Here is a 27,154-nt window from a genome sequence, read left to right as displayed (position 1 = left end):
TTTTGAAAGTTTGCAAATGTTTTCTTTTCAAGATCTGATTACATGACGGCCATGCTCAGAAGCCCTGAGCAAAATCAGGGCAATCCTAAGTGCTGTACAATGTATTTGCAACCTGTTTATACCCCAGACAATACAGAGGAAGTGCTGCTGTTTCCTCATTGCAAATGAATTGAGATAAGTATCTTTGCTTAAGACATTGACTCTCGATATTGACATCCAGTCAGTGCTGTGTCTCTGATTGCTCACTGATGGGCAAGTCTGTTGAAATGGTAAACTAGTGATCACTTGGATGATGGTGTTTTCTTGCCAGTTTAGTTTTTTCAGCACAGAACTGAAGCAGCTATCAAATATTCACATGGATACTACAGAATTGTCAAAAGCCTGGGAGAGCAAAGAAGTCCTAGCAGGGCACCAAAAAAGGCAACAACCTGGGTGCTAGGCAAGTTTCCATAGAGAGAGCATTCCATAAGAATCCTGGGAATTGTATTTTGTTAAGGATGCTGAGAGTTGTTAGGTGACCTCCTTGCCCTCATAGACCTACCAGTCCCAGCTGTTAGGGGTTTCCTAGACACTCTCAGAACCCTGTTTAAATTGGTATGATACTGCTTTAAGTGTATAGTGCAGATGAGATCAAGGAAGGACCAACAAAAAGGCTGTCTTTCAGCCACCCACTATTGTGGCCACCCTTCAGATTGAGAAGCTACTGTATACAGAGAAGAGCCTTCATAGGTGATCTGAAGGTATTAGTAGGTACATCTGGGAAGAGGTGTTCCGTTAGATGTAAGGTCATGTAGGGCTTTCTAGGTGAAAACCAACACCTTAAATAGGGATCTGAAACTATTCATCAGCCAGCATGGGCAATAAAGGACTGGCACCTGTCCTAAACAGCTTGGGTCCAGTAATGTTAGCAGATGACCTCACCTATTGTAGTCTAGTGCACTTGCCAAGAGCAACCAAAGGCTACTACCTTATTCTGTGTAGCGTGATCAAATAATGAAGCTTCACATACAAGGCCCTCTCAGAAGATGCTTCCCAGCTGTGGAATTCCTTTTCTCACTGAAGATAACTTTCTAGAAGCACTTCAAGTTCTTTTTGTCTTGCTTGGCTTTTGGCTTTCACTGATAAGCCATTATGGAACCATTTTTCACCATTGTTACGACCATCATTTTGTACTTTGGTATTTTGCATCTTTTGCTAGCTGCCCTTCAGAAAGAAAGGCAGGATAAAGATGTCAAAAATAAGTGGATTAGATGTATACAATTTTAATGACATTTATTCAATATTTTATCTTTAGGTTTGATTAACAGCATTGCTATTTTCCTAGAGCTCTGAGGAGAGACACAATACACATCAAGATAAAACAACTCAAAGCCTGTGGTGTTATGAAAAGTGCCTATGAAAGGAACATACAGCCTCCAACTTTACATGGTCATTTTAAGAGGCTGCTTCTAATTGGAACATTAAAACATTTGCCTGATGTAGAAAGGAAGGAGAAATCCTGTCCTCACCAGTGAATTTCTGCTCATCCACTCTAAAAAAGAATCTTTGGGTGACTCTCTGCTTTGAATGATGTAAGAAATAAGAAATAAAAGCAGCAATAAAAATAAAATGTAAAGTCATACAGCACCTAGAACAGCAACAGAAAGATCAGCATGAATGAATCTTTCTTTATTCAATCTCATCCCAATTGGGAAAGCCATCATTACTTTGACAACCCTCGGGTGTTTGTCACCAAGATAGCAGAGTATAAATGTTTCCCTCATCTCATTGCACACTTTGCAGAGATCAGCTCTTCTGGGAAGCAAAAGCAAATATTAACCCTTCGGATATTAGCCTAGGGTGATTATGGTAATTTTGAGCCAGTGGCAATAAGCAAACAGACTGATGTTTAGAGTAAGACATGCCTCCAGGCTCTAACTAAGGCCTGCTCCTGTTAGCCTCACTGGTCAAATTTCTCAGGGAGTGGCAAAAGGACTGCAAAACCAGCAATTGATGGTAAAACCAGTGAAGTTTCATTTTAAAAAAACAACAACCCAAAACATTTTGGTTGCATATTCTATACAAAAGAGATAATGCACTTAGTTTTCTTTTTATGACAAAGAGATGAAAATATATTTCCTGCACATTTACAGCACACTGGCACTGATAACTGAGTAGCATGAAATTCTTGTTGGGCACAGCTTCCAAAGACAATCAAGTAAGTGGGTGGCAGCTGTGCCACTCTGTTTGGCACAAGGCAGTCAAACTCCTTATTGCATCTTAAAGACGGCAGATAGGAAAAGGGATTAATATAGGAGGCTGGGCGCCATGGAATTTCAAGGGGCGTACAACGAACGCAAGAGCAGAGCCAGAGCATGCTAGAGAAAGAATGGCCCTGCCCTCTGCTTATCTACACTGGAATGCCTTCAGCAGACACAGAAATAGAGGAGGGGGAAGCAGACAAAACAAATGGGCTGTAGGCCACCATGAAGCTACTGAGTGCACAATGGTCCTGATGTGTTCTTGTTTAGTCGTGTCCGACTCTTCGTGACCCCATGGACCAGAGCACACCAGGCACTCCTGTCTTCCACTGCCTCCCGCAGTTTGGTCAAACTCATGCTGGTAGCTTCGAGAACACTGTCCAACCACCTCGTCCTCTGTCATCCCCTTCTCCTTGTGCCCTCCATCTTTCCCAACATTAGGGTCTTTTCCAGGGAGTCTTTTCTTCTCGTGAGGTGGCCAAAGTATTAGAGCCTCAGCTTCACGATCTGTCCTTCCAGTGAGCACTCAGGGCTGATTTCCTTAAGAATGGATAGGTTTGATCTTCTTGCAGTCCATGGGACTCTCAAGAGTCTGCTCCAGCACCATAATTCAAAAGCATCAATTCTTCAGCGATCAGCCTTCTTTATGGTCCAGCTCTCACTTCCATACATCACTACTGGGAAAACCATAGCTAGGAAAACTGTGGCCCTGATAGCCCATCTCTAATCATTACATTTGAATTCTGCACTTCTGACAAATTTGGGGGTTTTATGGAGTTGTGCCGAATCTGCACAAGCAGAGGCTCTTGGAGGGTTGCCCACCACCAAGTAAAGCAGTCGAGTTGGGAGATGCTAAGCATTGTATGCCATAGATGCAGCGCCCCAACGGGCACATCAGATTGCCACACTTGAATTGAGCCAACCTGGGCCCATTTCACAAGCAGATGCACACTCACACATGCATGCATTCTGCAGAGGGGATGGAAAATGCATATGCACATCCATAGTGAGGCGGGAAACAGACAAGCAAACAGACATACACAGAGAGCCGGGGAGGCAGGGGTGGGGGGGAGCTTCTCTAGGGCAACACCAGTGAAGGAGGGTCTCCTCCTGCCCCAGTACTTCCCTAGAGGGACAATAATGCAATGTATGTTTCCCATAGCAGCAGTGAGGAGCACTGTCTCCTCCTACACCAGCCCAGCTCTGAGGTGAAAGAAGGCCATGCTTCTTCCTGTTTCCTAAGCCTCTCTAAAACCTTGACAAAATGCAGCCAAATTTGGGCAGTGTGGATTGCAGGTCACTAAAAGTCACTTGGGGGCTGGAAATGGCCTGGATCAGCTACCCAGGAATTAAGATAACATTACACTAAGTATTTAGGACTTCCTGTTTGGAAACAAACATTTAGATTCAGCTTAAGTGTCCTTGAAAGCAGAAAAGCCAGACATATATGCAGCTGCTGGGTTTGGTTTGTTTCTGTGCATTTCTGAGGCACAGTGACTATGGTAAATATGGCTTCTCAATTCAGCCAAACTATTATTATTATTATTATTATTATTATTATTATTATTATTATTATTTGAATTTATATACGTATTGCCCTATACGCAGAGGTCTTAGGGCGGTTTGCAAACCTGCTTCACACACCAGTTTCTGGATTTCTGGCTGATCGCAAATCATGGTCCATCCATTTAGACATCTGCCAAATTCTAAGTCAAGCATTCTCAACTATGTTTTGGCATGAAGTCTGAATTGAGATACTCACAGGAAAACTGTAGCAACTGCCAACTGCTGTTCACTTTACTACTGCTCCATCAGCACCTCCCATCCCCAAGACACACTGTGCATAGGAGAAAAAGAAATCTTTACTTTTGGTAAACATACTAAACTGCTCTCAGGATTTGACGGATGCTGAAAAACAGAGGACACTCTCTTTTAGAAAAGGGCATGTGCAAGGGAACAAAGATAGACTGCAGGGGCCACACACCATACTGGACTATGGCCTAAGTGCTCAGAACTCCCTAAAGTAAAGTTAGTAAGCTATGAAAAAGAAAATAAATGCTCAAGCTGTTTTGTTATAGTCATAAATATTTATAGTTTGCAATAATGCTGCACAATAAGAGACCTGTTGTAACATATTTACAGTACTTGACCTCACAAATAAAACATTTTCTCCATTTTTGTCCTGTTGCTAGGAAAGCAGGTGTTAATTCTATTCAGTTGCAAAAAGATAAGTGTAGAATTCATTATGTTTTTATTCAATTCAGATTTCATTTTCAATCAAGTCTTTTAAGTGACTTAATATAAAATGTGACTTCATTTTTTAAAAAATATTTTAAAATCAATTTTTATCCACCCTGCATTCTTCATAATTAAACACTCTCACTCTCTCTCTCTCTCTCTCTCTCTCTCTCTCTGTGTGTGTGTGTGTGTGTGTGTGTGAAAGAGAGCGGGAGAGAAACAACATCTTCTGGAGTAGTCATGAAAAGTATCACTTGGTTTTTGGAAAGGGTTTTATACTGGAACAACAAAATGTGACAGGAGTAGGAAGGGAGGTGAGAATCCTTTATTTTATTCCCTGACCTCAATGTACAATCCAGGTTTCAAAAACTGAGACACTTCATCTGCTGGAACAGAAGGACCGGACACAACAAGCCCCAGCTCTGTGAGGTCTCCATCTGAGGGTCAACAACTAGCACCAGACCTAAAGGCTTTGTGTGTTTTCCTTCTTCAAGAGTACAGTATATAAAATGCAAACAGTTAGCTACAGATGGGTTGCTCTGCAAAGATACTGAAACCAAATCCCCCCTCTTTTTTGTGTGCGTGAGCGCTGCAAATCCTACAGTAGGGTTAGTTAGCTTTGCTGGCTGAATGCCAACCAACCAAATTCCATCTTCTCTGCCTGTCCGACTGTATTTATAAGACTTGGGCCTGTGTCTGCAGTTTTTGATTTTGTTAGTGTGAACAACTGGAGGAGGGGGGCAGGGGCAAAAAACAATCTTGCTCTGGAAATCGGTGGTGCTTTGAACAGCATATGAAATGGGTACCTGGTCTGGTTACAAACCCAGTTCTTAAGAATAGTAACAGGAAGCAACTTGCATTCAAAATACTACCAGAGCGTTCAGCTTCTCACTCTCCCAAGAAACCAATCAGCAGATTGGCTTCGAGGGATATAAAAATTCTGTCCCAACCAAAATCTATTTTATCCACGGTAAGAGGTTATTTTTGTATTTTAAATGATCAACAGGAAGAGAGAGATGTAATTGAAAACAAGCCTGAACCAAGCCAATCCTTGCACTGGTGTTTCTCAAGAAAATCTCTGTGCTGTTGCTGTAAGGAAGTGGCCCATTTCTGTTTGAGATGTGCTAATACTAATGATCCCGTGGGTGCTTTCCCAAATCACAAAACTGGCAAAATGCAATTGCACATATGCCCTGGGCTCATCAAGAGGCAACTGCTGTCATGCATCACAAAATCTGCCTGGCTTGCAGTGAGTTTGCAAAATGTATTAAAAAAAACAAACCACCCCCCACGCTCTGTTCCTCTCTAAGACCCAAAGGTTATAGAAGTGCGATGCAGCCAGTTTCTTTTGAGTAACACAAAGCCAAGGTGGACAACTCTCTCGCAACAGAGTGCCAGGGGAATCTAGAACTGTGTTAAGTTTTATGTCAAACAAGCAGAGAGAGAGAGAGAGAGACTCCCAACACTTATGGAGGTTTTTTTTTTTGGGGGGGGTATCTCCTCGCTTTGGCTCTCCCAACCGCAGTAGTGTTTCACTGGGGAAAGACTTCAGAATGATGTGTTCCCTTGCCTTCTTGTTAAGGCAGTCATGGCTTCAGTATGCAAACAAAAGCTATTTAAACTGAAGTGGCATCGATCCCATCACCCTTAAGGTTAGCTTTTTAAGTTGGCAGGGATCCTAAGGGCCATATAGTGCAACCCCCTGCAATGCAGGAATCTCAACTCATACAGGATCCCACCCCTCTCCAGGAAGCACATATTTTAGCCCAAAATTTAGTAGTCAAATTTGATTAATTCTCTTCCTTTCTGCCGAAAGAGACTCGTTAAAAAAAAAATGCTGAGAAAAAATTATTTGCCAGATCTGACACATACATGGCTCATTGTAACCTTAGGACAGCAAACACTGTTTTGCACTTCCCCATACCAGAGCTTCAGCCAAGGAGAAGATGGTTGAGCTAGAGACACTTTTGCCCCAAGCTGATTCCAGAAAACTGAAGAGACAGGAACTGCAGCTTTCTCTGCCTTTATACCACACCCTCTGATTTCCTTGATGCATTGTCTACAAAAGAGGAAGACTTCAGACCTTGGTTGGTAAGATGCATCCTCCAGGACCTTCTGAACAGACTAGCACTAGAGGACCATGCATAGCATCCTTGCTCATTCTTTACATGGACAAAGAACTTTAACATCAAATATTGCTTAGACCAGCTCAACATTCTTGTGGACTTCTGTAGAAAATGACGCACGTTCTCATAGCGTTATATGCAAGCAAACCAGTACTGATGTGGTTTGTGCAATAGTCTTCATTTATTATTAGGCTTTTATTTTTCCTCTCTTTCCGCTCATAATCTACTTAAACGTGACTAATGGCCAACGCCAAAACTACAGAGCCAGGAAGTACAGTATTTTATACCAAAGTTCAGGATGCAAATTGAAACAAAGGCCTTGTTGTTAAGATTTCCTTTGAACTCCATATAGAAGTTCATTCTCTGTAGTTCTTTTTAAACCACACCTCCAAGTCCTTGTGGGAAAGCACTGGGTGGGTTTACTCCTATTTTTTCTCAGCAAAGATAAAAGCAGAAGAGACAAAAATCTAAATGAATGAGTTGTGTTCCAAGGCCAACCACTACAAGACAAATTACTCGGTGGTGTTGGGTATTTTTTTGAGGGGGGAGACACAAGAAGTCAGGGAAACTTTGAAATGGAGGTTGAAAGATTAATGCTGGGAGTGTTAAAAGTTGCTAACCATCTGCAAGGCACTTCTCAGCTCACATTGCCTCTCAGATCAAATAAGCAGATTCCCATCCTACAAAACTCATCTGGAACATGGATGGCTGTGGGGTTCAGAAAATCCCTAGGGAGGGAGAATAAATCCAAGGGATGAGCGGGCAAAGTCTAAACCATGTCTCACAAGCAGTTCTGGCATTCTGTGATTTGCTGAACTCTATGGGTTGTACCCAACTAAGCAACACTCAGAGTAAGCCCATAGATTTTAAGTCCATTATTTCAGTGGGTCAACTTTGAGTATGACTTGGTTGAAAGGAACGATTACCAATTTCTGCAATGTACTTACAGAAAGCAGCAAAATCAAGTCAGTTAGCAACACATTTCCAAAGAGAATCATGGGGGCGAGGAAAGGACTCACCGTGTCCCCCCTCTCTTCCACAATCCCCACCCAACCTGTGCTCAGTTAGGAACAAGAGAACTGTCAACTTCAATAGCACAAAGAGTTTCACAGAGTCAAAGTGTGCCACTGTGCACATCTGAGGAAATTGCAGATGACAGCTGGATAAGACTCTTTCACAATATTCTGTCAATTCTCTGTCTTCCCAGCAGAGTGGGAGGTACTAGGACAACCCAGAGTTCTGTTGAATGTCTGCCTCTATGGTACTCAACATCTGGCTTGAATCCAGTCTTGCTCCAGCCCTCCTCTCCCATTCCTGAAATCTAGAGATTAAGGGGGAAACTAAGCAGCTTCTTAACAGTTCCTCTGCATGTTTACTTGGCAGTAGATCCCACTGTTTCTCGTGGGACTTATTCCCAGGGAAGTTTGCATAGGATTAAAGTCTCACAATGCAATCATGCAACCCTATACACATGACCGGGGCTTCTAAATTAGTGTTTATAATATTATAGCCTCAGTAAACTAGGTAGGGGGCATAAGAGTGTATATATTTGGCTGAAGCTATTGGTTGTACTTTTTAAGTATTTGTATCATTTTGGGACCAATGCATTATATCTGATTTGATGTTGTTTTATTTGTGTTCCATTTTTTGTTAACCAAGTATAGTTGGTCCCCTTGAGGACTAAGTTAACAGACAACTAATAAATGTAAACAATAATTAAGAATAAATATTGTGTTCCATTAGAATCAGAGACGTGGAGGATACAAAGACCACCTAGTCCCACCACGATACAGAAGAACCTGTTATTTTATTGAAATGCCTCTATTGTAGGGATTTATTAGATCCCACCTTTTGTCCCATGAACACAATGTCTTTCCCACCTCTCCTTTCCTCCCACAACCCCCTGAAAAGCTACTCCTAGAAAATGGGCAACCTTTGTAATTGGCATGTGGAGGGCTATAGCTGGAGGGGGAGTTGTCAACTTAAGGTCCAAGCCTTAACATTTTATGAATGTTGTTTTACATTTACCAGTTGTGTTGTGGTTTTTCATGATTATTGGATTCCTTCCAGTATACTATTGTTAGCAGCTTTGCGATTCCTCTTGGGAGGTAGAAAACAATACAAACACTGAAATTACATCAAATGATTTGTGCTGCATGAGCCAGAGAGAGCCTTGATAGGTCAGATACAGATCAGTGCTGCCTACCTCTTGTTTAGTTTATTGGGTTTGGAACTGGTCCATCATGCAGTGATATGGACTGTGAGATTGCTCACAGTCTTTGGCAGAGACAGAAAGCACATCCTCATATTGCTTAGCCTCCTTTCTCCCATGCTGCTACATGCATTGTGCTGCTTTTATCTAATTTCAGGTGCTGGCCCTTGTGAGGGCCAGCGTGTGTTGCAGATCTGCCAAATATTATTCATTATCTGTGTATCACCACAAAAGCAAAACAAAGTCAGATTGGTAATGTATTACTTGCACGCAAGAACTTACCTGACTTGCTTATTATGGTCCATCACACTTAGAACGAGGAAACCCACTCTCACTGGCTACAAAATCCATACTCACCTAACAGTCAATGTCAGAGTGCAAGAAACTCCATGAGTCGGCCATTTAGTTGGAAAGAGAGCTTTTTGCAGGCTACCCCCCAAAATTCCAGAAGTTTCTGGAAGTGGGCACGCTATAGCTTTTGGCAAAGGGGCACGGAGCATGTTTTCTTTGAGACAGTTATTCATTTCAACAGACAGCTACAGCATTAGACAGGATAAAAGCCATTTATTCTTTCTTCTTGCACAGCAACACAACTTGTATATGCCACTTTACTTTGGCAAAGCCTCTTTAAAGGAAGCTTTAAAAGTCCAGCGAGTGGAGGAGGAAAGCAGAAAATTAATCCTGTCTTTTCTGATTTCAAGTGTGTTAACAGGAGAAACTGTTGACTGCTTATGATTGTACTTTAATGCTTCTACTCCTAGTCTGTCCAGTGTCTCCATTAGGAAAAGCAGAAGACAGTTAAGAATGGACGAGTCAGCAATCTACTGCAATTTGTCTCAGCAATGCAACATTGATCTCCCTCCCACCCTCTTACCCCAATACTGTCAATGCTGTCATTGATATCCTAACAGTAATCACTGCTGAAAGGAAAAATGGACCATAGACAAGAGCCACCCCCTCAACCAATACTTGATTTACAAGGTTTGGTTGGAGCAGGAAAGTTGTTGATGGTAGATGGCTGAGATCAAAAGCACTTAGAGATGAAAATAAAATACAAGATGCATGCAAATCTCACTCAGGGGTTCCATCTGTGTGGGACCATTTCCCATTGAAGATGATATTCATTGAAGCAGACACTAAAGAACAGCCACAAAAACTCATTCTATAGCAATATCTTAAGACTGGGGTCACCAATCTTTTTGGATCAGGGGACACATTTGCAAATGGCACCAAATACACACACATACAGAATTCAAGTTGACAACACAACCTATTGTACTGGCTACAACAGAATGCTTTTTTCAGGCCTAATTTCAGCTGTGGGGGCAGAGACCCTGTGGAAAATCCCTTGGTGGGCACATAGGCACCATGTTGGCAACCTCTACTTTAAGACGATCAAGTCTAATTTGCATTGATCATCGATTTCAGGATGCAGAATGAGATTCCACCATGGCATTTATGATCCAGGGAAGCAGGGAGAATTCAAAACTTTCTGGTGCTGAGTAAAACACCAAAAATTATATAGCTCTTAAGAAGGTTCTCAAAGTGTTTGACTCCATTCTATCTCTTTAGATGTATTCAAGTCTCCAGGGCCAGATGAACTGCATCCAAGAGTATTAAAAGAACTGGCAGATGTGATCTCAGAACCACTGGCAGTCATCTTTGAGAATTCCTGGAGAACAGGCGAAGTCCCGGCAGACTGGAGGAGGGCAAATGTTGTCCCTATTTTCAAAAAGGGGAAAAGAGAGGACCCAAATAATTACCGCCCAGTCAGTCTGACATCAATACCAGGGAAGATTCTGGAGCAGATCATTAAGCAAACAGTTTGTGAGCACCTAGAAAGGAATACTGTGATCACCAATAGTCAGCATGGATTTCTGAAAAATAAGTCATGTCAGACTAACCTGATCTCGTTTTTTGACAGAATTACAAGCCTGGTAGATGAAGGGAACGCAGTGGATGTAGCCTACCTTGATTTCAGCAAGGCATTTGACAAAGTGCCCCATGATATTCTTGTAAAGAAGCTAGTAAAATACGGACTTGATTATGCTACCACTCAGTGGATTTGTAACTGGCTGACTGACCGAACCCAAAGGGTGCTCATCAATGGTTCCTCTTCATCCTGGAGAAGAGTGACTAGTGGGGTGCCACAGGGTTCTGTCTTGGGCCCGGTCTTATTCAACATCTTTATCAACGACTTGGATGATGGACTCAAGGGCATCCTGATCAAATTTGCAGATGACACCAAACTGGGAGGGGTGGCTAACACCCCAGAGGACAGGATCACACTTCAAAACAACCTTGACAGATTAGAGAACTGGGCCAAAACAAACAAGATGAATTTTAATAGGGAGAAATGTAAAGTATTGCACTTGGGCAAAAAAAATGAGAGGCACAAATACAAGATGGGTGACACCTGGCTTGAGAGCAGTACATGTGAAAAGGATCTAGGAGTCTTGGTTGACCACAAACTTGACATGAGCCAACAGTGTGACGCGGCAGCTAAAAAAGCCAGTGCAATTCTGGGCTGCATCAATAGGAGTATTGCATCTAGATCAAGGGAAGTAATAGTGCCACTGTATTCTGCTCTGGTCAGACCTCACCTGGAGTACTGTGTCCAGTTCTGGGCACCACAGTTCAAGAAGGACACTGACAAACTGGAACGTGTCCAGAGGAGGGCAACCAAAATGGTCAAAGGCCTGGAAACGAGGCCTTATGAAGAACGGCTAAGGGAGCTGGGCATGTTTAGCCTGGAGAAGAGGAGGTTAAGGGGTGATATGATAGCCATGTTCAAATATATAAAAGGATGTCACATAGAGGAGGGAGAAAGGTTGTTTTCTGCTGCTCCAGAGAAGCGGACACGGAGCAATGGTTCCAAACTACAAGAAAAAAGATTCCACCTAAACATTAGGAAGAACTTCCTAACAGTAAGAGCTGTTCGACAGTGGAATTTGCTGCCAAGGAGTGTGGTGGAGTCTCCTTCTTTGGAGGTCTTTAAGCAGAGGCTTGACAACCATATGTCAGGAGTGCTCTGATGGTGCTTCCTGCTTGGCAGGGGGTTGGACTCGATGGCCCTTGTGGTCTCTTCCAACTCTATGATTCTATGATTCTCAGAATGGCCAGTACCTAAATGGGAGATCATTTCTGGAGCTTCATTTATGCGTGTCTGACCAGAGCAGGAGGAAATGGGGACATGCCAAGCATTTATCTGAAGAGCATTTTAGTGACCATGCTGAAGCTCACATTACTTCCATCATCAGTTAACATATGTACATGGGCTGTTTGCTAATGCAAGCACTTTTTCTAAAAAGAGAATATCAATATCTCTTGGTGTTTGCACTGTTAAAAGCTTGCAGAAAAAGAAAGAGAGGTTTTTAAACTCTCAAAATGCACTAAAGAAAATGTTGGTGATGTAATCCATGGCAAAGCATCACCAAGAATCACTGGTTCATAAGGTAGAGAAGAGTTATGCAACATGCTGTGGTGTTAGCATAAAAATCACTAATTGCAAATCACCGTTTTCTTCTTAAAGATGACAGGCAATTGCAAAGAATTGCTTTTTAAAAAGAGGTTCTCAGCTGTTAAGATGAACTTAGCATTAACTCAAGGTAAAACAGAGCTGAGCTGGGTAAATTTAGGTGTATTTCAGATGCCTGTGTAAAGTCAACAATTCTGGCAGAAATGAAGTGGCTGTGATTAAAAGGAATGTAAGACAAAGAAACTGCCAAATGAAGTGGGGGCAGGGAACCACCACAGACAGGGCCTTTTCAGTAGTGGCATCCCAATTCCTATATTCACAGGAACATAGTAAGCTGCCTTATACTGAGTTAGAGCATTGATCTATCTGGCTCAGAATTGTTTACACTGACTGGCAAGCAGTTCTTCAGAATTCCTGGCACAAGTCTTTCCCAGCTATAGCTGCAGATGCCAGGGACTGAACCGGGTACCTTCTACATGCAAAGCAGATGATCTACCACAAAGTTATAGCCCTAGAGAGGTTTGTCTAAGACAGTCTTCTCAGTGTCCGGTGCAGACCTTTTTATTTAATCTTTAAACCTTTATTTTTAAATTTGGGTTTATGGTGCTTTCTGTTTCTCTGGTTGGATTTATGTTGCACATGAGTTTAAGTTTTATTTTGTATTTAAGGTGTTTCTATACTTATTTCCTGCAAGCTTCCCAAGGAACTTTCTGTTATTGGGTGGTATAAGAATACCATGAATAAAGAATAAAATAAAGAGATCTCATGTGTGGCTAGACATAAGTCTCCCATCCATTCTCACCTGCCGGCTCTGGATTTTGAGAACACCCTGCAGGGTTTGTCTTCAAAAGTTGCTTGTCTCTTCCATCCACCTTCCAAAGCCTCGCTGCATTATTGCTTCTGATCATAATTCCCTTAAGGGTACCGGCGAGCACTTCGTAACACTCCGTGGTCCCAGAGGAAACAGTTACCGAGCAGAAGCTCTAAAGAATATGCTCTGAGATACTTGGTTGTGAAAAGAAAAGCACCTTTCAATTAAGAACAAGACGAGAAGAGCCCCACAACCATTTCTAGGGAAAAGGAACATCTCATGTAGTTAAGCCTTATAAAAAATATCCTCCACGGAAAAGGGATTTGAACATTGCTTTGATTATGATCTAAGGGAGCAGGTTTCCAAAAGACTAACGTGACACACATTTTTCAAGTAGGCCCCCAAGAGGCAGTAAGAATACATTTGTATAGCGCTTTCAAGCATTTCAAAGTGTTTCACCTGCATCATCTAGCTGTTATCCTTACAGAGACCATGCAATTAAAGTCTGTATTATTATTATTCACTAGACGAGGGGACTGAGGCTGAGACACAACATCTTTCCTAAGGCTGCTTGGTAAGTTCACGGCAGTTCTGAGATCTAGACTGGTGAATTCTCGATTCATAACTCAGGGCAGATTCACACCAGACATATGGAGTACATGTCTTCTCCCAGGAAATCCTGGAAACTGCAGTTTGTTGAGGATGCTGGGAATTGTAGCTCTGTGAGAGGGAAATTACAGATCCCAAGATAATGTGAGGAGTCACTTGCTTGAAATGTATGATGTGAATCTGCCCTCAGTCTCTAAGACACTACAGTACACCAGTTAAAAGAAGAAATTCTGATTCCTGCAATAGAAAGATAAAAAAACAACTTATTACAGTCACTGATTTGATTTTTGGGTGTGAAAGGATATTTTATTATTTGTAACTGATTATTTGCTGATTAACATTTTAGTGTTAGCACACATTATTTTAAAATTGAAAATACATGATAATAAAATGATCTCTCTGATGTGTATTTTCTTATATTTTTCCAGTCGTAGTTTCTTTGAAGCTTCTTCAGTCGGAGAGAGCAACAAATAAATTGAATTAAATAACTTGAATTAAAATGCTGTTTGCTTTACAAATGATTTTCCTATAAGAAATTGGATGTTATTGCCAATGGAGGGAGCATTAAAACAAGACAAAAGTCATAGCAACAATGTCTACTCTGCTTACAAACATGAATAGCTATAGTGTAAGCAAGTTAAGGCTGGTTTCACAAGTGACGGGGGAAATCAGGGACAGTGCAGTCCTATACATGTTTACTCAGAAGTAAAGTATCCCGACAAGAAATTAAAAGCAGGCAAGCAAAGAAGTTCACAAAGAAGAGAACTGCTGTGCTCAATTGTCTTCTGAAGCAGCAGAAACACAGAAAATCATTCCACCTCCTATAAGTTAAAACCCATAGAAATTTATACCAAGTAGCTTACAGATATTACTTACACACACACACACACACACACACACATTTCTTACATTAAAAAAAAAATCACCACACCTTCTCCTGCAGCTGATCAAGGCAGCATGCAATAACTTCCCTAATGATGGGGAATGAGCTGAGCTAGGAGACAGCTCCAGGGGCACCTAGGGAGCTCCATGGCTGAACAAAAATTCAAGCCCAGGCCTCTGTAGGAATGGGGAGGCTTGATCTGGCCACCCACCTGACATCACAATGACATCACATGACCGTCTTTGCCCACAGGGTTCTTGCACGGTCCCTTTCAAAGTGCTATCTTGTGGGGCGCTTTGCAGAGGGCGCCTGCAAACTCCCTTTTGCCTGTGCCGGGTTTTTACCAGCTGAACACCTGACGTCATATATGGCATCAGGTATAGGAGAGGTGGGCATGGCTTGGTCGAAATGGCCTCACAGTTCAATTCTAGCAGGCTCATGGGCTAGAATTTCCCAACCCTTCTATACACTATGTGCTACACAACATTAAACATTAAAGTTCTCCTGGGAAGGGAGCGCCGTAAAAAGCACTTTTGATGGCAGCACTCCAAATGGTGAGCATAAAGTTTGGAAAGCGGCCTGCCATACAAACACCAAGCTCCAAAGAAGTATTGGGATCAGCTCTGCATATTCGTGAAATTGTTGGTGCCGGTATGGACTCTCCGTTCAAAAAGCAACATTCACACAGAGAGCTGTTTTCAAGCCCTTCTTCTGAGGAGTTTTGTCTCTCTGGAGGAGGTTGAACCTTTGAATCAGCCCTAGTCTTGACCAATCCCCAATAGGAAAACAACTCTAACCATGTAAGCTCCTGATATTATTCCATCCTTGCAAAGGATTTTACCATTTGTTTATAGGAAGTGCCCTTAAGAGCTCTTAGGGAACATGTGAGAGATAACTCTTAACAGTGCAAGCAAGCAGTACATATTTACGCAGAATTCAGCCCCCCTGTTTTCAGTGGGGCTTACTAGGAGGTTCATGTATGCAGACGGCAGCCTAAGTTGGTGTATATATTAGGAGTTTACATACTGTGCTATTCTAAAAGCTTTCTCAGGAACCCACCTAAATACTTCATTTAATGAAGAACTGGCAAGCCATCTATGCAATCACTGCCTAAGAGCAAAGTACAGGTAGTGACCAATGTACGTGGGCGTTGCGTTCCGGCTTTCCAGGACATCCCAAAAATTGTTGGGGTTATTTTTTAACAAAAATGCCCAAAAAAGTGATTTTTTAATTTACTTGCCTAAGATCCGGACGTATGGCAGCCCTCATATAATCGCAACACACATTCACTTGCAAACACACTGTTCCGCCCCTGCCCTATTGCTTTTTATGATGTTATCAGGTCACTTCAGGGTTAGGTGCAAAGTGTGCAGTTGTGTTCACGCATATATCGGACGCACCTGGAACAATTGCTTCCTGTAGGAGTGATAATCCCAAAGGGCTGTCCAGGTCACCGGTACCTCAATCTTAAAAAAGGTAAAGGTACCCCTGCCCGTGCGGGCCAGTCTTGACAGACTCTAGGATTGTGCGCTCATCTCACTCTAGAGGCCGGGAGCCAGCGCTGTCCGCAGACACTTCCGGGTCACGTTGCCAGCGTGACAAAGCTGCTCTGGCGAACCGGCACCAAGCAGCACACGGAAACGCCATTTACCTTCCCGCTATAAAGCGGTACCTATTTATCTACTTGCACCCAGGGGTGCTTTCGAACTGCAAGGTGGGCAGGAGCTGGGACCAAACGATGGGAGCTCACCCCGCCGCGGGGATTCGAACCGCCGATGCAAGTCCTAGGCGCTGAGGTTTTACCCACAGCACCACCCGCGTCCCTCAGTCTTAGGAAGGCAATAAAGACATGCAGGCATCAAGATAGGGTTGGCTAAAGTGAGCTCCTTGCCTCAGGTTGGGAGGGGCTTGTCAGTCGTGGTGGCCGTGGTATTTCGCTGGCTGGTGAAATGGCAGCAGGCAGTTCTGTGGGTGGATAGAGGCAGCAGCAGATGGGTTGAAGGGGCACTGGGAAAGATCTGTCTTTGACAGAATCTCTGGAGGACTACTGCCAGGCATTAAACCATACTGAGCTAGATGGGACAATGGTGTTCCTCAGTATACGGCAGGAATGATATGGTACAATGTGATATGATATACTTAATTAAACTTATTAGTTGCTTGTTACCTAAAAGGTATCCAAGCGACTTACATTTAAAAGCATAAATGTAAGAACATTATACCCTAGGAAAAATCATTTATATAACATACCAACCCCCCAACTCCCCACCCCATAACAGCCATAGTAAGCTTTGGCAGTGTACTGAATCAGCTTGGTCTATCAAAGGCCTGGGGGAAATGTGAAGTCTTTACCTGGTGCCAAAAATAAGTCAATGAAGGTGCCAGGCGGAGCTGAATGGGGAGAGCACGACAGGGTGAGCTCCTGTTACTCTGTCCCAGCTTCTGCCAACCTAGCAGTTCGAAAGCACAACAGAGCAAGTAGATAAATAGGTACCGCTGCGGCGGGAAGTAAACAGCGTTTCTGTGCGCTCTGGCACTTGTCACGGTCCTCTGTGTGCCAGTAGTGGTTTAGTCCTGCTGGCCACATGACCCATAAAGCTGTCTGTGGACAAATGCTGGCTCTCTCGGCCTGAAGCGAGATGAGCGCAGCACCCCATAGTTGCCTTTGACTGAACTGTCCAGGGGTCCTTTACTTTTACATTTTACCTACATCAAGGCCATGGACCACCTCCAAATGCCCTCCGGGTGACCTCTAGCACCAAAGAATCAAAACAAGTTAGATATTTTGTTGATCAAGGTGATATTTCTCTGCTCTGCCATTGTGAAGCATAGGATGGGTCTTTTACACCCAAATTAAAATGTATTTATGAGAAACATTTCAAGTCAGTCTGCCTCTTGGCATGATGCCACTGGCATTTCCAAATGGGCACACAATGGATATGCCGAATCTACAGCGAGGGTGGAAGAAATGGTACCAAGCTGTGAAAGTCCACAACACAACACGCAAACAAAAGCCACCACACTATTAGGGCCCTGTTGTTTCTTTTAAAGCTTAAAAAACTAAAAATAGCTTGCCAGAGATGTTAGAGAAGTCATCTCATTGATCTATTAAATGAAATTTATGCCAAAATAGAGAGAGAGAGAGAGAGAGAGAGAGAGAGAGAGAGAGAGAGAGAAAGAAAGAAAGAAAAGGAAAAAGGCACAGAGAGATCTATTTTCCCCCTGATCCTTGAGGGCAGGTTCTCTGAATTTAAGAAACAATCAACCAGGCCACTTGATAGCAGAGGGTTTTTTTATCATTATTATTTTAGATTGTGGTCACAGGAGGGGTGTTCCTAACAGTTTTGCAAGCAGTGACAAAGTCAAATGAAAAGCTCAGCAGGTAAGAGTTCAGTGACACACTCACATGAATGTGCACACAAAACAGAGATTAAGTAAGCCTCCAAATGAAGCTCATATTTAAAAAAAGAAGTCAATTTGGGGAGGAAGAAGGAGGCAGAGAAATAGAGGGTGTGGGAGGAAAGATATAGAAAGAAATATGGAAAAGAAAGAGATACCGTATTTTTCGCACCATAGGACGCACCAGACAATAGGACGCACCTTGTTTTACAGGGGGGAGAACAAGAAAAAAAAATTCTCCCCCTCTCTGCCCAGCGCCCTTTCAGCGAAGTGGCAGGAGGTGCTGCGCAGAGAGGGGGAGAATTTTCCCCCTCTTGTTTTCCCACTCTAAAACAAGGTGCCATTCAGGCGGATACCTTGGAAGCCTGGAGAGCGAGAGGGGTCGGTGTGCACCGACCCCTCTCACTCTCCAGGCTTCAGGTTCCTTCTTTAGCCCCGCGCGTGCTCTCCCGGCTGGAGAGGTGACGCGCGGCTATGGAGGCTCCTGCCATAGCCACACGTCACCTCTCCAGCCGGGAGAGGGACACGGGGGGCTTCTTTTGCCCCGCGCCCGCTCTCCCGGCTGGAGAGGTGGCGCGCAGCTATAGAGGCTCCTTCCATAGCCACGCGTCACCTCTCCAGCCGGGAAAGGGTCACGGGGCTATGGCGTCTTCGCTCCATAGGATGCACACACATTTCCCCTTCATTTTTGAAGGGGGAAAAGTGCGTCCTATAGAGCGAAAAATACGGTAGTTCTGTGTGCAGTAGCAACTGCAGAAGGCCTTCCACACCAACATGATGCTTGCATTAAAGAGGTTAAAGAGGGTGCAAGCTTCAAAACCAAAATATACACCAGGTTGCTGTTTGTCTCCATCTCCTCCTATGCCATGAGTAACTTGTTCGGGAGGCGGAATTTTCAGAGTAGGAAAGGGTTGACACACTCTTACCCAGAGTGCCACTTCCCCATCCTGAAGTGGAGCAGGATAATTGCATGGACGGGGAAGAGAGAGAAAGACTAATTATACAACTCCAACTAAATGACCAGTTTGTCCATCAATAAACATGTAACAGGGGCCTGCTTCTGTATGCAGCGAAAGGCGCTAACTAAACTTACTTGGAAGTAAGTGGCATTGAATTCAGTGGCTTTCACTCCCAAGTTAAACACCACAATCCTGTGCATGGTAGTTCCTTGATGGTGGTGTTCCTTTCGGAATGACCAGTAATAAAAGACAGCTATCCACCTATCACTTTAGCGAGGCACATTTCATCGTCCTCAATGACTGTGTACACATACTTAAAGCACATGGGGTGGAATTTGAAGTTGCACTGAGAGAAATGCACTGTTCTGGGGGTTATCCTGGCACAAATCCCAAGCCAATTTTTAGAGGGGTTGCCCTATGTGGCCTAGGACCCACGTACCTACGGGACCGCCTCTCCTGGTATGCCCCACAGAGGACCGAATGACAACATTTTGGAGGTCCCAAGTCACAAGGTGGTTAGATTGGTCTCAACTAGGGCCAGGGCCTTTTCAGTACTGGCCGCGACTTGGTGGAACGCTCTGTCACAAGAGACTAGGGCCCTGCGGGACCTGACATCTTTCCATAGGGCCTGCAAGACAGAGCTGTTCCGCCTGGCCTTTGGTTTGGACTCAATCTGACCCTTATGTTTCGCTCCCCTTATGGGTCTTGATTTATCGGCTACTTTTAAAATGAGGCTGCATTTTAAATTGCATTTTAACCTGTATTTTAAATTGGTGTTTCTCCCCCCCCCGCCCCCTATTATGTTTTTACTGTGATTTTATTGGTGTTAGCCGCCCTGAGCCTGGCTCTGGCCAGGGAGGACGGGGTATAAATAAATTATTTTATTATTATTATTATTATTATTATTAGGGAAAGCCCCCCCCCGAAGTCCTTGCACAGGGCTTCCACTGTCTGGGCTTGTAAGATGGCTCCTGCCCAAAGAATCCTGAAAACCTTACAGAGCGACAATTCCCAGCAGCTTTAACAAACCATAGTTCCCAGGAGTCTTTGGGGGAAATCATGTGCTTTAAGCCTGTGGTGCATACACTGCCTATGTCATGAAAGGGCTTCTTCCATGGTGTGACGGGTTTATGCACGCGTGAGTCATTTTTGCTCTGTTGTTCCTCAGGAAAAGGGATCATAAGCCAAACGAACATCAAATAATCCCTCCCCCCCCCAAAAAAAAACCATGATGAGAACTGGAAAACAATGAAAAGGTGTGGGCTCTTAACCAAAATCTGTAAGATACTGTAACAACTTTATAACTGTCTAACAGCAATCTTTCCACAATTCATCAGACCTCCCTGCAAAACACAACAATGCATTTGAACACACAGAACTGGATTTAGCAAGATGTCGTCAGAGAGACATGAGGAAATGAAGGAAGCAATTTAAGTATCCTTTGAAGAAAGGAAGGAAGGAAGGAAGGAAGGAAGGAAGGAAGGAAGGAAGGAAGGAAAAATGCCCTGGTGTCACTGGTGGAGCAGGAAAGCAACAAGAGCCATTGCATTCCGTACATGTACTGTACCAGGCTACAGACTGTAGTGGAAGAATGCACTTAGCAGCGCTGAAATGGCACAGCTTACAAGGTTAACAATCTTTTAGCTGATGATTTGTATGTATTTATGAGCACTGCTGAACGACCTTCAAGAATGCCTGTAAGACACTGGCAGGGTGAATTAGAGAAACTCAAAAATCTTTTCTTTTCTTTTTTTAAAAAGCTCTAAACAAACAAACAAACAAACAGCTTTCCTACACTTACAGCTCTGATGCAATAACTGGAAAGAGAACATCAGCAAGCAGAAAATTACAGAATGGAAGAGACTATATCAATTCAAATTGGTAATCCTAACAGGTGCATTTGAGAAAAAAGTTGTTTAGGCTGCAATCCTATACCCCTGTTAAGATGGGAGTAAAAGCTTCTGAACGAAATGAGACTTACTTCTGAGTAGACATGTACAGGCCTGTGCTATTAAGCAACTGACAACCTGATCCTATGCATATTTTCAAAAAGCTGAGCACCATTGCATGGAGCTTCCTTCCTGATATACATATTTGGAATTGCAGACAAAATTCGTCCAAGTGAAATGGGTCTGAAATAACGGCTCTTCTGTCGGCTGCTGTTTTCAAATAAAAAATGTTGGAGCCCAATTTCAACAGGGTGAGCTCTGTGAATCTCAGGACCTTGCGCATGCTTGAGCCAAGAAAGCGAGTCCAACAAAAGGTATCACCCAACGCATTTCGCTGCTCTCAGCAGGCTCTGTAACGTGCGCCAGACGTGAAAAGCAGTGGCTGTTCCATTACCCTAGATACATTATTCAGAGGGGGGAAACGAAGTGATACAGTCACCACTGTAGTGGAAATAATGCAAGAATGAATCCTTTTTCTATCCCAACAAAGGAAATACGCTCCACCAGTGGTTTTACATAAACAGCTCTTGTTTATGAAGCCAGATTTCATTACAAGCGGCGAGAAATGTTATCTTTCTGTGGACATGCTGAAATGGACTGCAGCACAATAGGCCTGTGTGATAGGACAATATTACAAAGTCAAGCCAGCAGCTCTTGTTTATCGTTATCAAAAACATTCCCCTGTACACAGTTAATGAATGGCCAGAACATTGGATATTAATAGAGAAAGGTTATGAGCAGCTGATTGCTAAACTTCCTCATCACCAGAAGCCCTTCATGGCTGAACATCAAGACCTTCCTCAACCTTAGCAGGGCAACCATCAGGGAGACAAAAAATAAGCAAACTAAGCCAGAGGCCAAAACCAAACATCAGAATTTGTATGCTGCAGAATAACATTTTCTCTTTTACACAACCTCAGTTTGAGGCTATTGTCCTATCCATGCTCATCACTGAACTCACTGAGATCAGCTTGTTATTTTTTAAAAAAGGATAGCTGCTAACCGCTACTAGAATCAGATACCAGGGAAAAAGAAATCCCAAACCTAGAGTCATTACAAATCCAAAAAATATTTACAATACAAAGTTCATCACAAACACAGCCTTAAGAAAAGCACTTCTGGGTTCTCTGGGATTCACTTCCCAAAAGAACAGACCACTCAGCCAATACAAGTAAATTTAGTGGTCACTGCTACCCCAGCAATCACATAGCAAAGCCCTTACTCTCACTATCCCAGCTTGTCATTGTTCCAACAAAATATAAACCCATTTTAGCATTAGCATGTAAGTTTTAATTCGAGGAAAGGAGAATTCACCCATAAATCTGTGTACTGGTCTTTATGCAAGGTTAATGATTTGCTAGCTAAGAGTCAAAGGTCAGATTTTTCTTTTTTCTTTTCTTTAAACACAAAAGCCACAAGAACATAAACATTCTACCATTTTAACTTTGCAAGGTATTTTCCGACATCACAGCTCTTGACCAAATGTCAACATAGTAAACATGGAAGGGCATTGTTTGTAACTGTTTACACATGTCTGTCTTCCCAGAAAAGAAACCTAAATGGGTTTGGCCCTTCTGGGAGAAGTTCCCTGTTTTGATACTCCTGCACCAGCCTGCATAAGGCAGGGCGAGAGCGAATAATGATGAAATCCACCAAGATGAGTTAAAAAGCTAGGAAGAACAACAGAATCAATAGACATAATTGATAACTGCATGCAGCACTGCATGACGAACAAGTCTAACCGAAATGGAGCAAAAAGAGAAGAGAAAGAAATGAGCATAGCAGCAGTGAAGGGGGGGGGGGGAAATACAAGGTTCTGCCTTCCAAGGCTGCCTACTCACTGCAAGGATTATAAAGGATATTAACAATATACATGCACAGCACATGGCATTAACAAATGTGAACATAAAATCCTGCGGAGCTATGGGAGCTAAACTTTGGAACAAAAGGCTCTAAAGGGTAGTAACAATTGATGATTTACATTCACTAGGTAGGACAACAGAGGGAACAATAGCTCTCTGAATGAGACTTCAACATATTAAAATTACAGAGGAAGGAATTAGAAGCATCTCTAAAAGATTTAAAGAAATACAGCCGGTTTGGAGGATCAGGAAAGGCCAAGAGATATTAACGGAGAAATAAGAGGAGCAGGGGGCATTTATTTATTTATTTAAGTTAGGATACAGAAAGTGGAAAGCAGGGCAGCGGAATGGGACTCATGCCTAGTGACAACTTTCCTTGCTTCCCAAAGGCTGGTGTTCAGCGGTCCTGTTTTTTGTCCCCCCCCCCAAAAAAAACCCCCACTAATCCAGGAGAAAGGAAAAGCAACCACAGGAGGAAGCATTTCAGTGGTTGCCGTGTGGAAGTACTGGGTTCAAGTACACATGGCAAGAAAAGGGGTAGGCAACCAGATGAGGAAGGAATGATGCTTTGCAACAAGGCAAATTTGTGCCATCTAAAAAGGAGGATCAGGGCTCACAGGCTAATCAAGCGGGTGTGCCCACAGGTTTGGGGGAAAGGAAGGATGAACAGCAGGGCAGTTTAAGCCTGAAAAAAAAGTTTTTAGGGACGCAGTCGAGGACAAGGGCACACAAGCAGGAATGCGGAGTATTCTTTGAACAATGCACTCTGTGTAGTATATATAGATGGGAGACGACAGGAGAGAAAAATGCTACTAGTAAGGGTAGGATATGTAGGGCTACAGGACAACACTTAGGATAGTATGAGAAAGGGGCAACAAGCAGAAACACTGTTCAGATACTTGACATGCGAAGTACAATGGCCAGGAGATCAATGGATCAATGGCCCTTGTGGTGTGCCTCCTATAGGTGGGCTAAGCAGTCAGAAAGGTCAAGGCTGTGAGGTGAAGACTGCAGAGCAGGGGAAGGGGTCGGTGCTGAGCAGGGTGCAAGGTCCGGAGTAATACTATATGCTGCAGCATTGGGGTGATGTGGGCATCCCAGAATTAGGTGCGGAGGCATCTGCCCAACATGTGCTGGGAGAGATGCAGGGATTCATTTGCGAACTGGAAAATCCCGGGGCTCAAATTTGCTTGAGGAGTACACAATCTTTTTCAAACATTCTGCTCCCTTTTCTCAAATGGGGAGTGAAAGGCTGTTAAGGGGAATGAGGGGGCATTTTGTTTATTAATTGTTTCTTTAACCTGCACATCACCATTGCAATTCACGGTACTCTGCTCATACTCAGAGGCTCTTTCTCTCAAGCCAGCCTGCAAATGTAGATGTAAGTGGGAGGGTGGTTCCAATATCGTAACTCCAATATTTAAAATGATCAAGTCTAGTTAAGGTCTGTGGAGGAAGGCATGCCCTGGAGAGTACAGAGCAGGGAAGAAAAAGAGTAGCAAGTGGCTTTGGTATAAGGGGAGATGGTTATTATGAGGTAGAGGGATGGTTCAGCATGAGCACAATATGAAGGCAGGCAGGCAGGCTGCTGCAGATAGGGCTGACACCTTTCTGCCCCGGCTTCTGTTGCAGATTTAACAGCTTCACTATGGGCAGAAATTCCACAGGCACAGTACTTTCCCTCCTCCTCCCCCAACATCAGCTGCTAAATTCTGTATATTGTGCAACTATTAAAGGTGCACAAGTGTGGATCAGGGACAGAGTGGTGACCCTATTGATGAAGGGGATCTGCTCTGAGGACAATTCCACAGGACTAAGCTGGCATGTTGAGGACAGGGGCCGGGTGAACAGAGTCTGTGTTAGGCTGCATGTGCCCAACTTGCAACTCTCTTGTTCTTTTCTGCCTCATCGCCAAACCTACCCCAGAAGCTGGCTGAGCAGCAAGTGCAATAAATGCAAGTTCCCAAGTCTGAAGGAACAGCCAAGCCACGTGTGATCTGTGTGCACCCTTACCAACCACAGTCTGCTGGAGTACAACCAATGCCATATAAGCAGGCTATGGGAATGACACACACTCTGGAACCCCGGTCCAGGAGATCCAACCAGGCCCTCTTCCTCAAGAGGAAGTGCAGAAAGTGTAGCCCAGTGGTTAGCAGGTCAGAGAGAGAGAACACCCACTTGCGAAATCAGTAGTGAAGTTGGGGCCCTAGCCTACCTCCCAGGGTTGCTGCGAGGATAAAGGAGTGGGGAACAGAACCGGCAATGAAAACAAACGAGGAGGTTGAAGCTCCCGGCGCCAGGAGAGCCAGGCTTCCCTCCTGCTGCTGCTCACCTGGGCGTTTTGGCGGCGGCGGCGGCGGCGGCGGCGCTCTCCCGCTTGTCCAGCACTCCCGGCACGCAGTTGGTGAGCTCGGTCCAGTCGGCGTGCAGCCCGCAGCTCCAGCCGGTGGAGAAGCGCGAGAAGAGCCAGGTCTCCCTGCGGTTGGGCCGGTAGCAGGTGCACTTCTTCTGGCCGGGCCGGCAGTCGCAGGGCACCTCGAGGCGCACGTTCTGCACCAGGTGGCGGCCGAAGGTGGTGCCGCCCGTCTTCTGGATGTGCAGGAACACGATCACGTCGTCGCCCTTCATGTCGAAGGCGAGCTGGCGCTCCAGCTCGCGCACGGGGAAGTAGTACTTCTTCACGTAGTGCGGGTCCGGCGTGGGGAAGAGGTCCAGCTCGTCCTGGTAGGAGCGGAGGCTCGGCGAGCCCAGGCTCAGCCCCGGCCCCACATACTGGTACAGGATGAGCATGAAGCACACCGAGCCCGCCACGATCAGCAGGAACTTGCTGTTCCGCTCAACCATGGTCCTTCCAGCGCGCTTCATATGTCACCATCTCCCGGCCAGGGGGAGGCGGCGGGAGAGCTGCTGCGGCTGCTGCTGGCGGAGGCGCCCCCGGCGACGTCGGCTCCCCTTTCGCCCGCTCCCCGGCTCCGAAGAAGCCCCGCGAAACCACCCCGACGAAAAAGCGCCGTGCGCCCCGGAGAGCGCGCGGAGGGCGAGGGATTCCCACCCCTTTCCTCCCTCCCTCCCCGCCCGGCCCCCCTTCAGTCAGATCCGCAGCCAGGGAGGGCTTCCTCCTGCCAAGCGGCGATCAGCCACCGGGGACGCGGGGGGGGGGGCGGGCGGCGAGAGAGAGCGAGCGAGCGAGCGAGCGCGCGGCTCCCAGGGTCGACCGCCCTCCCCCGGTTCCGCTTCCCTCGCAGCCCCGTCCCGCCTCTGCCTTCGGGACTTTGCCTCTGCCGCTCCTGGCTCCGGCCGAGGCGCCGGGCGCGCAGCCCCTTCGGGGTCTCGCGGAGGCAGGGCTGGCGGAGGCGGCTGCACGCTAGTTCAAGTCCTTCCTGCCTCGCTTCCTAGGGCAAAGCCCCGCCGCCGCCGCCGCCGCCGCGCTCCGAGCCCAGCATGCACAGCGCCGCCTCCTCGCGCTCCGCTCGCCGCTCCAGGCGCGCGCTGGCGGAGGGAGGCAGAGCAGCAGCCGCGGCAGCACCACACAGGCACGCCGCAAAGGCAGCGTTTCTGGAGGCTCCCGAGTTGCCAGGGCCCGCCCGCAGGATAATTTCGCTATTTTCCTCCTGGTTCTTTCGAGGCTCTTTCACTTCCTCTTTCTCCTTCCGCCAATGGGGAAGCGCACTGAGCGGGGCGGCTCGAGCCTGGAGGGGCGCTGGCGTTCGGAGGTGGCTCTCTCAAGGGAGCTTTCCTGACCTCCCTCCACCACCACCCCCTAAGAAAGAAAAGGGGGCATTAAGTTTTGAGGCCAAAAGCTTGAGTCCCTCCACCCCAAGCCCTGCATGAACAGAGCCTATAGGCTCCTGCTTTAGGGGCTTCTTGGCTTTGCCTCACCTCCTCCTCTTGAACAATTGAAAGGAATCGGCAGAAATTCAACAGGTGCGGTTTCCCGCTCGGTGCAGCGCCGGGCAAAGAGTGGCCTCTTCATTTCTGCTGCTTGTGGGAATGTGAAAAGGCGTAAGAGCCCCAGCCGAAAGAATAAAAGTGGCTGCCCTGCTGCTGTCTGGTTTTGGAAAGGAATTTGAGAACCGGTTGTGGTGAAATATCATTCTCAGAAATGAGTTTTCTATTTTTAAGTTAAAATACAATATTGACGTAGCCAGCTAAATGGTGGGGTTTTAAACGTCATTCAAGCATCTTCATAACAAGCCTCTTTTTTGGAGCCCTTGGGAGTGCCTGCCAGCAGCTGAAAGCTTTTCTCTACAGCCATGAGCAGCAGTGAACATAGAAATTCTCATGTCTGTGTTTGTAGGAATTTTGTGATTCCATCTAGAGATAGCTCAATTGCAATAACAACAACAACAACAACAATTTATTATTTATACCCCGCCCATCTGGCTGGG

At 45.0% G+C, this 27,154-nt stretch overlaps 1 protein-coding gene and 1 long non-coding RNA gene across 3 annotated transcripts in view; one reads left to right on the top strand and one right to left on the bottom strand.

Annotated features, from left to right (window-relative positions):
* Window positions 1-25,779, bottom strand: part of HS6ST1 (heparan sulfate 6-O-sulfotransferase 1) — a 186,515-nt gene extending 160,736 nt beyond the window's left edge. Inside the window, exon 1 of the mRNA XM_081864077.1 lies at window positions 25,099-25,779. Coding sequence (XP_081720203.1) covers window positions 25,099-25,631 — 533 coding nt within the window. The 5' untranslated portion in view covers window positions 25,632-25,779. The remainder of the gene's footprint in view (window positions 1-25,098) is intronic.
* LOC309343020 lies at window positions 253-1,645 on the top strand. Of its 2 annotated transcripts, none has more exons than XR_014157075.1 (2): window positions 253-729; window positions 1,308-1,645. It is a non-coding gene; the product is annotated as an uncharacterized lncRNA (long non-coding RNA). The 2 variants fall into 2 exon arrangements; XR_014157076.1 differs by having other exon boundaries at window positions 253-740.
* Window positions 25,780-27,154: the final 1,375 nt, after the last annotated feature.

This window comes from Podarcis erhardii (assembly GCF_964252035.2).
Source record: "Podarcis erhardii genome assembly, chromosome: 5".
NCBI lineage: Eukaryota > Metazoa > Chordata > Lepidosauria > Squamata > Lacertidae > Podarcis > Podarcis erhardii.
The sequence above is the reverse complement of the archived record's forward strand: the minus strand, read 5'-3'. Positions and strand labels throughout refer to the sequence as shown.